Here is a 13,972-nt window from a genome sequence, read left to right as displayed (position 1 = left end):
GTCGATTTTCGTATGATTTATTTTTGATATTTGGAATCAGTTTTGTGGCTTGCCGTTGCACTTTTTCCAGTCTGTCAATGTCTTTAATGAGATTCGGTGACCATACGGAAACAGCATATTCCAAATGTGGACGAACTAACGATTTATATAGCTTGTTAATGAGTGATGGACTTTTGAAATCAAAAGATCGCGCAATCAGTCCTAGAATCTTATTTGCTTTCTCAGAGGCTGAAATACACTGCTTGGATGATTTGAGGTCGTTACTGATAATTACGCCGAGATCTTTTTCACTATCTACTTTTGTTAATGAATTTCCAAATAACTTGTAATCGTACTTACTGTTATTTTTACCTATGTGCATTACCTTGCATTTACTTGTGTTAAATTTCATTAGCCACTTTTCAGACCATTGCTGTAATTGATCTAAATCTTCTTGAATATCTAATTGGTTTGAGTGATCATTTGCCACTCCGCACAGTTTTATATCATCAGCAAATTTGGAAACAGTAGATTTTAGTCCATGGTCTATATCATTTATATATACTATGAATAGAAGTGGCCCAAGAACGGAACCCTGAGGTACTCCACTTGCAACACTTTTCCATCCAGAAGTTTTTCCATTTAAAACAACTCTGTTTTCGACCCTTCAACCAATTACTAATCCAACCTAATAGGCTACCACTTATTCCATGCAAAGCTAATTTAGTAAGTAGTCTTTCGTGTGGGACGGTATCAAAAGCTTTTGCAAAGTCTAGATATACTAAATCTATATTGTTTCTTTTGTCATAATTCGAGATAACTGTGTTGTAGAATTCGAGTAAGTTAGTCACGCAAGAACGTTTCCGTCTGAAACCATGCTGACTATCATTTATCAAACGGTTACTTTCTAAATCATGTTCGATAGCATCTCTGATGATAGTTTCCATTATTTTTCCTACGATTGAAGTCAAACTTATAGGCCTATAGTTATTTGGTTTCTTTTTGTCACCTTTTTTGAATATGGGAGTAACGTTAGCTAGCTTCCATTCTCTGGGGACATCTCCGGATATGATGGATTTCTTGAAAATAATTTCTAATGGAACAACAATCTCATTTTTCATTTCCTTTAAGATTCTTGGATGCCAACCGTCAGGCCCTGGTGTTTTAATAACTTTGAGTTAGTGGTGAAAGAGGGAGAGATAGAGAGTTAGGAGAGGGAGAGATAGATTGGGCAGAGGGAGAGATAGAGTGGAGAGAGGAAGAGATAGAATGTGGAGAGTGAGGGAGAGACAGAGTGGGGAATGAAGGAGAGACATAGTAAAGAGAGCAGAGAGAGATTGAGAGTGGTGAGGAAAGGAGAGACAGAGATTGGGAGTTGAGAGAAAGGGAGACAGAGTGAGGAGAGAGGGAGATACTGCAAATGGAGAGTGAGAAGAAGAGATGAGTGATAGTGATGGAGGAGGGACAAGTCTACAGTTTAATTTCTTTATATATATATATATATATATATATATACATATATATATACATATATAAATGCGTAAGTAACCGCTAGGAAAAGTAAACTAACGAACCAGAGCGCTTTCATATAATTACATCTTCAGTTTACTTTTCCTAGTGGTTACTTACGCATTTGTTAACATGTTCCTAGTGTTTTTATTGCACATATATATATATATATATATATATATATATATATATATATATATGTGTGTATATATACATATACCAAGGCTTTTTCCCCCTTACAAGGGAGGTAGCCAAAAAGGAAAAGGCATAAAATCATTCCCACCCATTCCATCCCTGAATACACTCCACACCCCTCCACCCTCCCTCTTATCTTAGCACCTCCTGGATGACGGGTCATCCCTGCACCTTGTCCACTGCCCTGGGTCAGAAGCAGTGTCGCAAGACACAGCACATCCACAGCAAGGCCGCTTCATTAAATCGGCAACCCCCCCCCCCTCTCCGTCCCCCCTTGCATAAAAGGAGAAGACGGGGAGAAATCCCTTCGGGCTGCGTCAAATTTTGCTCACACATACTACCTCACCCCCATTCCCCCACCCATTCCACCTCATGCATCACATCATCATCCATATACAACCATTCTCCATTCACCCGTCTTCTGTCCTCTCCCGTCCTTCCTCAACAGACATTCCCCTCTTCCCCAAAGCCCCCTTCAACCCCATCCATCCACCTCATCCTAGGACGTCCCCTCATGTTCACTCCCTCCACATCTGCCTTCCATACCTCTTTTACTAGTCTTTCTTAACTCATTCTTTCCATGTGTCCAAACCATCCTAATACTCTTTCATCAACCCTATCTCCCAACTCCCTTTCTACCCCTGTTCTCCTCCTCACCTCCTCGTTTCTCACTCTATCTAGCCTAGTAACCCCCATCATACTTCTCAGACATCTCATCTCAAACACAAACTAATTCTCTCTTCCTCTCTTATGTTCCATGGTTCTGCCCCATAGTGCTGTTGGCACAATCACTCCTTCATACAGTCTCCTCTTAGCATCCATTCCCAAATGACTATTCCTCATTACACTCTTCAATTCACCTAGGCATTTACTCGCTTCTCTCAATCTACATTATACCTCCACCGTCACTCCACCTTTTCCTGCCACATTTCCACCCAAGTATCTAAAACTATCCACTTCCTCCAGTCGCTCTCCCTTAATGCTCACTTCCAGTCTACTGCCACTTTCACCCCTTGTACATCTCATCACCTTACTTTTACCCACATTTATCTTTAGCTTTCTTCTATCACATACTCTCCTAAACTCTGTCATCAACTTCCTCAATACCTCCTCTGATCCTGCCACAAGCGCAGTGTCGTCAGCAAACAACAGCTGGCTCACCTCCCACTTTTCTCCATTTTCTTTAACCATCTCCAATCCCTGACCCACTACCCTTACATTTACCTCTTGCACTACCCCATCCATGTACAAGTTGAACAGCCAGGGCGACATAACTCATCCTTGACGAAGTCCCACCTTTACCTCGAACCACTCACTCTCTCCATTTCTAATCCTTACACAAGCTCTACTACTCTCATAAAAACTCTTGACGGCTCCGAGAAGCTTTCCTCCTATCCCATATATCTGCAAAACCTCCCATAGTGCCTTTCTGTCTATCCTATCGTAAGCCTTTTCCAGATCCATAAAAGCCCAAAAAACATCCTTCCCCTTTCCTATAGCTTTCTCACATATTTGTCTTACCACAAAGATCTGATCTACACAACCTCTACCTGTCCTAAATCCACTCTGTTCCTCACCAATTACTCCCACTGTTCCTCTCCTAATCCTCTCAATCAAGATCCTCCCATAAGCCTTCCCAACTACACTTAACAAGCTAATCCCTCTGAAACTACTACATTCACACTTGTACCCTTTTCCCTTGTAAAGAGGAAATATACAGGCACTCCTCCAGTCCTCTGGCACTCTACCCTCTCTCCAGCAAACATTAAATAACCTCACCAGCCTGTCCACCATCACTGTACCTCCTTTTTTCAGACATTCTGCATGGCATCCATCCAGACCAGGTGCCTTACCTGCTTTCATCATCTTAACAACTGCCTTCACTTCATCCTTCCTTATTTCTTCTCCATTTTCCACTCTCATTTTCTTCGCATTTCCCACTGCAGCTATCTTTCCTTACCTATCCTCCTTCACATTTAGCAACTCCCTAAAATATTCTGCCCATCTTCCCCTTACTGCCTTCTCTTCCATTATCATCTCTCCACCTGCACCTTTTACCTTTTCTTCTCTACTTGATTTGCCTCCTCTTCCTCTCTTAATTTCTTTCCAAAACATCATTCTATTACTTTCAAAATTTTCTGTCATACTCTTACCCCACTTCACATCTGCTCTCCTCTTTGCCTCCTTTACCTTTTGCTTTACTTCTCTTTTCTTTTCTTTGTACGTCTCATATGACTCTCTCGTCCTATTTAGTAACCAATCTGTGAAAGCTTGCTTTTTCTCTTCTACAACCTTCTTTGTTTCCTCATCCCACCATTCACTACCCTTCCTTCTATTTCCTCCTGTCCTTCTTGTTCCACACACCATCCTTGCACAGTTTGTGACTCCCTTTGTGACTCCATCAATTGGACCATTTTCTACCCTAGCATTAAGGTCTCCCAGTACTATTACATTGACATTTCTCCCTAAATCCTCTATGCACTCATATATATATACATACATACATATACCAAGGCTTTTTCCCCCTTACAAGGGGGGTAGCCAAAAAGAAAAAGGCATAAAATCATTCCCACCCATTCCATCCCTGAATACACTCCACACCCCTCCACCCTCCCTCTTATCTTAGCACCTCCTGAATGACGGGTCATCCCTGCACCTTGTCCACTGCCCTGGGTCAGAAGCAGTGTCGCAAGACACAGCACATCCACAGCAAGGCCACTTCATTAAATCAGCGACCCCCACTCTCCGTCCCCCCATTGCATAAAATGAGAGGATGGGGAGAAATCCCTTCGGGCTGCGTCAAATTTTGCTCACACATACTACCTCCCCCCCCATCCACCCTCCCATTCCACCTCATGCTATCACATCATCATCCATATACAACCACTCTCCATTCGCCCCTGTCTTCTGTCCTCTCCCGTCCTTCCTCAACAGACGTTCCCCTCTTCCCCAAAGCCCCCTTCACCCCATCCATCAACCTCATGCTAGGACACCCCCTCATGTTCACTCCCTCCACATATGCCTTCCACACCTCTTTTACTAGTCTTTCTTCACTCATTCTTTCCATGTGTCCAAACCATCCTAATATTCTTTCATCAACCCTATCTCCCAGCTCCCTTTCCACCCCCGTTCTCCTCCTCACCTCCTCATTTCTCATTCTATCTAGCCTAGTAACCCCCATCATACTTCTCAGACACCTCATCTCAAACACATTCAAACTCCTTCTCTCTTCCTCCCATATGTTCCATGTTTCTGCCCCATACAGTGCTGTTGGCACAATCACTCCTTCATACAGTCTCCTCTTAGCATCCATTCCCAAATGTCTATTCCTCATTACACTCTTTAATCCACCAAGGCATTTACTCGCTTCTCTCAATCTACATTCTACCTCCACTTTCACTCCACCTTTCCCTGCCACATTTGCACCCAAGTATCTAAAACTATCCACTTCCTCCAGTTGCTCTCCCTTAATGCTCACTTCCAGTCTACTGCCACTTTCACCCCTTGTACATCTCATCAACTTACTTTTACCCACATTTATCTTTAGCTTTCTTCTATCACATACTCTCCCAAACTCTGCCACCAACTTCCTCAATCCCTCCTCCGATCCTGCCACAAGCGCAGTGTCGTCCGCAAACAACAGCTGGCTCACCTCCCACTTTTCTCCATTTTCTTTAACCATCTCCAATCCCTTGCCCACTACCCTTGCATTTACCTCTCGCACTACCCCATCCATGTACAAGTTGAACAGCCAGGGTGACATAACGCATCCTTGACGAAGTCCCACCTTTACCTCGAACCACTCACTCTCTCCATTTCCAATCCTGACACAAGCTCTACTACTCTCATAAAGGCACTGTGGGAGGTTATGAAGGTTATGAAGATATACGGGATAGGAGGAAAGCTTTCCTCCTATCCCGTATATCTTCATAACCTCCCACAGTGCCTTTCTGTCTACCCTATCATAAGCCTTTTCCAGATCCATAAAAGCCCAAAAAACATCCTTCCCCTTTCCTATAGCTTTCTCACATATCTGTCTTACCACAAAGATCTTATCTACACAACCTCTACCTGTCCTAAATCCACACTGTTCCTCACCAATTACTCCTTCTGTTCCTCTTCTAATCCTCTCAACCAAGATAATCCCATAAGCCTTCCCAACTACACTCAACAAGCTAATCCCTCTGAAACTACTACATTCACACTTGTCCCCTTTTCCCTTGTAAAGAGGAACTATACAGGCACTCCTCCAGTCCTCCGGCACTCTACCCTCTCTCCAGCAAACATTAAATAACCTCACCAACCAGTCCACCATCACTGTACCTCCCTTTTTCAGACATTCCGCATGGCATCCATCCAGACCAGGTGCCTTACCTGCTTTCATCATCTTAACAACTGCCTTCATTTCATCCTTCCTTATTTCTCCTCATTCATCACTCTCATTTTCTTCGCACTTCCCACTGCAGCAATCTTTCCTTCCCTATCCTCCTTCACATTAAGCAACTCCCTAAAATATTCTGCCCATCTTCCCCTTACTGCCTTCTCTTCCATTATCATCTCTCCATCTGCACCTTTTACCTTTTCTTCTCTACTTGATTCGCCTCCTCTTCCTCTCTTAATTTCTTTCCAAAACATCTTTTTATTACTTTCAAAATTTTCTGTCAAACTCTTACCCCATTTCACATCTGCTCTCCTCTTTGCAACCTTTACCTTTTGCTTTACTTCTCTTTTCTTTTCTTTGTACCTCTCATATGACTCCCTCGTCCTATTTTGTAACCAATCTGTGAAGGCTCGCTTCTTCTCTTCTACAACCTTTTTTGTTTCCTCATCCCACCATTCACCACCCTTTCTTCTATTTCCCCCTGTCCTTCTTGTTCCACACACCATCCTTGCACACTTTGTGACTCCCTCCTTGAACCATCCCCATTCCTCCTCCACACCCAGCTCTACTCTACCCTTTACTCCCTCCCACACCTCCTTCAGCTTCTTTCCGTACTCCTTCTCCTTTTCCTTCTCATTCAAAGAGTTCACTCTAAGAACCTCCCTACCTTTTGTCCCTTTCCTCTTCCTCCATCTATCCTCCACTTTCAACTTACCTTCCACCAAAAAATGATCTGATATTCCCCCACCCTCCACTTAGCACATGTACATCCTTAACTCTTCCTATCATAATCCTATTTACCACTACATAATCCATTAGCGCTCTATCTACCACCCTTCCCTCCACCACCCTCTCCCATGTGTACTTGTGCTTGACTTTCTTCCGAAACACTGTATTTACTATCATCAACTCTCTTTCTAGACACATTTCCACCATCAACTCTCCACTACGATTCTTTCCTGGAACTCCACATTTCCCAACCACTCCATCGATTGGACCATTTCCCACCCTAGCATTAAGGTCTCCCAGTACTATCACATCGACATTTCTTCCCAAATCCTCTATGCACTCATTTAGATCTATCCAATATATATATACACACACACACATATATTTACATATATATAAAATGTTTGCATCAGTTATAAGTATAAAACTAGTTCTATATAAATGCCTTCACAAAACAAAATCAAATGAATAACAACTCACCTCTGATCTTTCATAACCCATTTCCATAATATTCTCTACCATACGATTAAACTCTTCACCCATTACCAAGAAACTCTCTGCACTGCTAAGAGACCTAGAAAAAATACATGAAAACAATATTAAAGTCAAGGAAAATGATTGGGTGAGTGATTGTGTGAGAGGAAGAGTATTTGTCAGCAATAGTATGCCAAAGTTGCCACCTCCCTCATAAGATGGAAGAGGCCTTTAGGTATGAATGCAATATTCCCCCCCCCCAAATATATATATCTTTTTTCAACCACAAATCACTTTTAACCACTTCCATACGGTGACGCCTACGTAGGCGTCATGAGGAGCAAGTGGGTACGCGATGATGCCGACGTCGGTGTCTTCATTATATTTATTGTAGTCGTACCTACATAGCCTCCATTCTCTCTAAATTGGCTTCATCATATTTTCTATGGTTATCAAAATTCACGGGTGAAAGAGAACGAACGATTGAGCACCGACTTTATTTTTTATGCGATTATTATGATGCAACATCGCACGTCGGCCAGCTAATGCTTCCAGACACGTGATGTGCCCCGGAGTGAAGAGGTTAATTCCATGCCATCGCAGTCGAGACTGAAGAATCGCTAAATGGAGGCATGCGTTGGAAATTGAAATGTGGACGAGCCGAGGATTCGAATCCAGCCAACCCGTAACAAAATTACAGTGACTCAAACCAATGCACTATCAAGAGATACAAGTTGAGTATGACTTTCTTATATTTGTATGCTCGAATTACATACACCTACACGAAATGTCGCGTTCAACCCACCTCCGCTATGATATCGCATTTAGTTAGTATGTGCACATGGGATAGATTATACATTTACACTGAGTGGTTTCCAGCGATCGATTAATATCTTTTTTCAACCACCAATCACTTTTAATTCCATGCCATCGCAGTCAAGACTGAAGAATCGCTCGATGGAGGCATTCGTTGGAAATTGAAACGTGGACGAGCTGAGGATTTACTCAGCTAACCCGTAACAAAGTTACAGTGACTCGAACCAATGCGCTATCAAGAGATATATAAGTTAATTACAACTTTCTCATATTTGTATGCTCGAATTACACATACCTACACAAAATGTCTCGTTCAACCCACCTCCACTATGATATCGCATTTAGCTAGTATGTGCACGTGGGAGAGATTATACATTTACACTGAATGGTTCCCAGCGATCAATTAATATCTTTTTTCAACCACAAATCACTTTTAATTCCATGCCATCGCAGTCGAGACTTAAGAATCGCTTGATGGAGGCATTCGTTGTAAATTCAAACGTGGACGAGCCGAGGATTCGAACCCAGCTAACCCATAACAAAGTTACAGTGACTCAAACCAATGCGCTATCAAGAGAGATATAAGTTGAGTACGACTTTCTTATATTTGTATGCTTGAATTACATACACCTACACGAAATGTCGCATTCAACCCACCTCCCCTATGATATTGCATCGAGTGAGTATGTGCACGTGGGATAGATTATACATTTACACTGAATGGTTCCCAGCGAGCAATTAATATCTTTTTTCAACCACCAATCACTTTTAATACCATGCCATTGCAGTCGAGACTGAAGAATCGCTCGATGGAGGCATTCGTTGGAAATTGAAACGTGGACGAGCTGAGGATTCAAACCCAGCTAACCTGTAACAAAGTTACAGGTTAGCTGGGTTCGAATCCTCGGCTCATCCATGTTTCAATTTCCAACGAATGCCTCCATCGAGAGATTCTTCAGTCTCGACTGCGATGGCATGGAATTAAAAGTGATTTGTGGTTGAAAAAAGATATTAATGGATCGCTGGGAACCATTCAGTGTAAATGTATAATCTATCCCACATGCACATACTAGCTAAATGCGATATCATAGCGGAGGTGGGTTGAACGCGACATTTCATGTAGGTGTATGTAATTCGAGCATACAAATGTAAGAAAGTCGTACTCAACTTATATCTCTCTTGATAGCGCATTGGTTTGAGTCACTGTAACTTTGTTATAGGTTAGCTGGGTTCGAATCCTCGGCTCGTTCACGTTTCAATTTCCAACAAATGTCTCCATCGAGCGATTCTTCAGTCTCGACTGCGATGGCATGGAATTAAAAGTGATTTGTGGTTGAAAAAAGATATTAATTGATCGCTGGGAACCATTCAGTGTAAATGTATAATCTATCCCACGTGCACATACTAGCTAAATGCGATATCATAGCGGAGGTGGGTTGAACGCGACATTTCGTGTAGGTGTGTGTAATTCGATGATACAAATATAAGAAAGTTGTACTCAACTTATATCTCTCTTGATAGTGTATTAGTTTGAGTCACTATAACTTTGTTATGGGTTAGCTGGGTTCGAATCCTCGGCTTGTCCACGTTTCAATTTCCAACAAATGCCTCTATCGAGCTATTCTTCAGTCTCGACTGCGATGGCATGGAATTAAAAGTGATTGGTGGTTGAAAAAAGATATTAATTGATTACTGGGAACCATTCAGTGTAAATGTATAATCTTTCCCACGTGCACTTACTAGCTAAATGCGATATCATAGCGGAGGTGGGTTGAACGCGACATTTCGTGTAGGTGTATGTAATTCGAGCATACAAATATAAGAAAGTCGTACTCAACTTATATCTCTCTTGATAGCGCATTGGTTTGAGTCACTAACTTTGTTATGGGTTAGCTGGGTTCAAATCCTCGGCTCGTCCACGTTTCAATTTCCAACGAATGCCTCCATCGAGCAATTCTTCAGTCTCTACTGCGATGGCATGGAATTAAAAGTGATTTGTGGTTGAAAAAAGATATTAATTGATCGCTGGGAACCATTGAGTGTAAATGTGTATATATATATATATATATATATATATATATATATATACACACATATATATATATACACATATACATATATATATACATACATATATATATATATATATATATATATATATGTTCGCTATAAACCCACTATCAGAGAAATAATAACGGAAGTTCAGGGAAGCTGTATATTTCGACTACTATCTGTAGTCCTCTTCAGCAGAATGCTTACAAGAAGTTAAGGTACAAGTATACATGAGGTAGTGAGGGGTACATAAAAGGGGATAGGGAAAGTGGGGGGACTCAGGTTACATGCCCTTGAAATGGTTGGGTCAAGGAAGGACAGTTGGTGGTATTTTGTCCGACTGCTCGACATTAATTTGTTTACCGCTAACTTCGTAATACAATCTGGCGGCCACTGACCTTTTGAGGTATTAAAGTTAGGATAATGTTTTATTAGAGAAGATTCTACAATTTTCCTTCAATAGCTACAATGCGATTTAAAAATATTTGATGCATTATCCCACTCTAATCTATGGTCTTTTTGGCGGGCATGAAGGAACCCAGCGGAGTTAACTTGTCCATATTTTATGGAGTTTTTATATTCCTTTAATCTCGTGGACAAATCCCTACCAGTTTGGCCCCAGTAGACATCATCACAGTCTTTACAAGGCAATTTATATACCCCGGAGTTTTGGTCCACATCATCCCTGTTTTGTAGAATCTCTAATAAAACATTATCCTAACTTTAATACCTCAAAAGGTCAGTGGCCACCCAGATTGTATTACGAAGTTAGTGGTTAACCCCTTCCATACGGTGCCGCACACGTAGGCATCATGGACTTAGATCTCGGTGGCAGCAGCCAATGCCAGCCGTACGACGTGTCGTAATAATACTCGCATCATAAAATATAGTCACCGCTTATATCGATCGTTCTCTCTTCACCCGTGAATTTTGATAACCATAGAAAATGCGATTACAAAAGAATTAGAAAGAATGTCATTATGGAGGGGCGACTACAATAAATATAATCAAGACGCCAATATGGCAGCCTCGCGAATACACTCGCTCCCCATGACGCCTACGTGTGCGGCACCGTATGGAAGGGGTTAACAAATCAATGTCAAGAGTGGTCGGACAAAATACCACCAACTGTCCTTCCTTGACCCAACCATTTCAAGGGCATGTAACCTGAGTCCCCCCACTTTCCCCATCCCCTTTTATGTACCCCTCACTACCTCATATATACTTGTACCTTAACTTCTTGTAAGCATTCTGCTGAAAAGGACTAAGGATAGTAGTCGAAATATACAGTTTCCCTGTACTTCCGTTATTATTTCTCCGATAGTGGGTTTATAGCGAACATTTACAAATGTGTTATAACATACATTTCCTATATATATATATATATATATATACACATACACATATGCACACACTAAACTGGGACAAAAGAAACACAAGAGATGATAAGAAAATAAAAATATCTACAGAAGAGAATTGAAGAAAAACAGTTTTCCACATATAGTGGACACTTGGAACAAACTGGACAATGAAATAGTATGCACAAAAACCATTCATGAGTTTAAAAGCAAACTAGACACTGCGAGATACAAAGGCGGGACATCACGAGCATAGCTCCCCTTCCCGCAAAATACAACTAGGTAAATACACGAGCAGTGATCGAAGAAGGATGTCACAAAAATACGCTATGAACTGCAATTTAGTGAGTTGCCAGTGAACTATTTTGGAACTATTATGGAACCAACCAACTGCTGCTTGGTTGCTTACAAACAAGAAGGGAGTATCGTAAAGTAACCTAAAATGTAGTTTTTGTATCTTTGTTCAATTTTTTTTTTTGCACGATCAGTGCCAACAATGGATGAAATAAACAAAAGGAATTTAGAGAAAAGGAAACTGCAAAGCATCTTGACGTAAGTACAATTGAGCCCACACTTGGTGTAATTAAAAGTGTCTGAACGAGATCCCAAAGACATACCAATGGTTTGATAAAAATGTCTTCTTGGGGTTCAATAGAGACAATAGCAATATGTATAGAGGGATAGACACGGATGGAGAACCCAGGTTTAAAAAAAAAAAAAAAAAAAAAAAAAAAAAAAAAAAAAAAAAAAAAAAAAAAAAAAAAAAAAAAAAAAAAAAAAAAAAAAAAAAAAAAAAAATTAATTGTTAGATGAAATAATTGAACTAAAAAGTGAATGTAAAATTATAGATAAAGAAAAAGCCATATTAAGAAAAGCCAATGAAAAAAATTATGGGGAAATAGATGAATTGAAAATGGAACTTAAATAATTCCTATCAAGGATTTCCATTCCTTTCATGATTCTAAATATAGTCAGTAGATCACCTCTTTCTCTTCTCTGTTCCAGTGTTGGTAGTTCCAATTTCGATAATCTTTCTTCATATGTTAATTTGGAAAGAGCTGGTGCCAACATTGTCGTTGCTCTCTGTATTCTTTCTAGTTTCCTTATAATCTTTTTAGTACTGGGTGTCCATAGTGTCACTGTGTATTCCAGTTTTGGTCTAACCAACGTAACTAATATTTTTTTTAATCATTTCTTCATCCATGTAATCAAATGCCACTTTCATTGACCTTAATAGGTTGAAGGTTTCTGACTATTTTGTTTATATGTTTATCTGGTGTCATGTCTTTGCTGATTATTTCTCCAAAGTCCCTTCAGAGTACATTTTTTTTATTTCTTCTTTACCAATTTTATCATTTTTTGAAATTCTGTTTTTACTTTTTCCAAACTCCAGTATGGTACACGTCTTGATATTGAAGTTCACTTCCCACTTTTGAGTCCATTTCCAGATTTTGTCCAGGTCTGATTATAATGAATCACAGTCCTCTTCTGTTCTTACTTTCTTCAATATTTTTGCATCATCTGCGAAGAAATTCATATAGCATTCAACACCTTCATCCATGTCATTTATGTATGGCAAACATGATTGGAGCCAGCACTTACCCTTGTGGAACATCACTTATCATTTCTTCCCATTTTGAGTATTTGTCTCTAATCACTACCCTCATTTTTCTTTCAGTCAGGAAGTCTTCCATCAATTCTAATAATTTACCTGCGATGCCACCTATTGATTTTAATTTTCTTATTAATTTCTTGTGTGGTACTTTGTCAAATGCCTTTTGTAGGTCTAGATAGGCAGTCTGCCCATCCATCCCACTCTTGTATTATATCTATTAATCTCGAGTAGAAGGAGATCAGGTTTGTTGTACATGATCTTCCTTGTCTAAATCCAAATTGGTTTGGGTTTAGTATAGATTTTTCTTCCAGGTGTTTAACCCATCTACTTTTGATCACTTTTTCACATATTTTAGCTAATGTGCTTGTTAGGGAGACCAGTCTGTAGTTAGTTGGATTTTCCTTGTTTCCTCCTTTAAATGGTACAATGTTTGCATTTTTCCAGTCTTGTGGTGCCTTTCCTTCTTTGAGCGAGCATTTGATTATAGTGTGTATTTTATCTGTTAATTCTTCTACACATTCTTTCAGTATCCAATTTGCAATTCCATCCAGACCATGCGATTTTCTGACATCAAGATTTTTTATTTGGTTACCGATTTCCTTCTGTGTTACAGTTATTTCCTTCATTGGGGGAAGATTTCTATCTCACTATTCCCTCAGTTAGGTGTGTTCTCAATTGTGAATACCGATTTGAAGTGGTTGTTCTTAAATTCTGCCATTTCTTGTTCTGTGTATTCATGACTTCCTTGGCGCACCTTTTCTAGTTGTTTGTTTTTTAGTTTACCATTCACATATCTGTAAAATAGTTTCGTTTGTTCCTTGCATTTTTCTATTATTTCCTTTTCATAATTTCTCTTTTCTTCTC

At 40.2% G+C, this 13,972-nt stretch overlaps 1 protein-coding gene across 3 annotated transcripts in view; it reads right to left on the bottom strand.

Moving 5' to 3' along the window:
• LOC143020998 (UV excision repair protein RAD23 homolog A-like) overlaps window positions 1–13,972 on the bottom strand; it is a 126,229-nt gene that overhangs the window by 64,111 nt on the left and 48,146 nt on the right. For all 3 annotated transcript variants that reach the window (XR_012965964.1, XM_076178090.1, XM_076178091.1), the window contains exon 5: window positions 7,274–7,367. Coding sequence is in view for 2 of the 3 variants with exons in the window: in XM_076178090.1 (XP_076034205.1) it covers window positions 7,274–7,367 (94 nt within the window). In the remaining variant the exon portion in view is untranslated. The remainder of the gene's footprint in view (window positions 1–7,273; window positions 7,368–13,972) is intronic.

Source organism: Oratosquilla oratoria, chromosome 41, assembly GCF_046742065.1.
Source record: "Oratosquilla oratoria isolate Oo_2021 chromosome 41, ASM4674206v1, whole genome shotgun sequence".
Taxonomy (NCBI): Eukaryota; Metazoa; Arthropoda; class Malacostraca; order Stomatopoda; family Squillidae; genus Oratosquilla; species Oratosquilla oratoria.
Note: the sequence above shows the minus strand (reverse complement) of the source record. Positions and strands in the feature narration are given on the sequence as shown.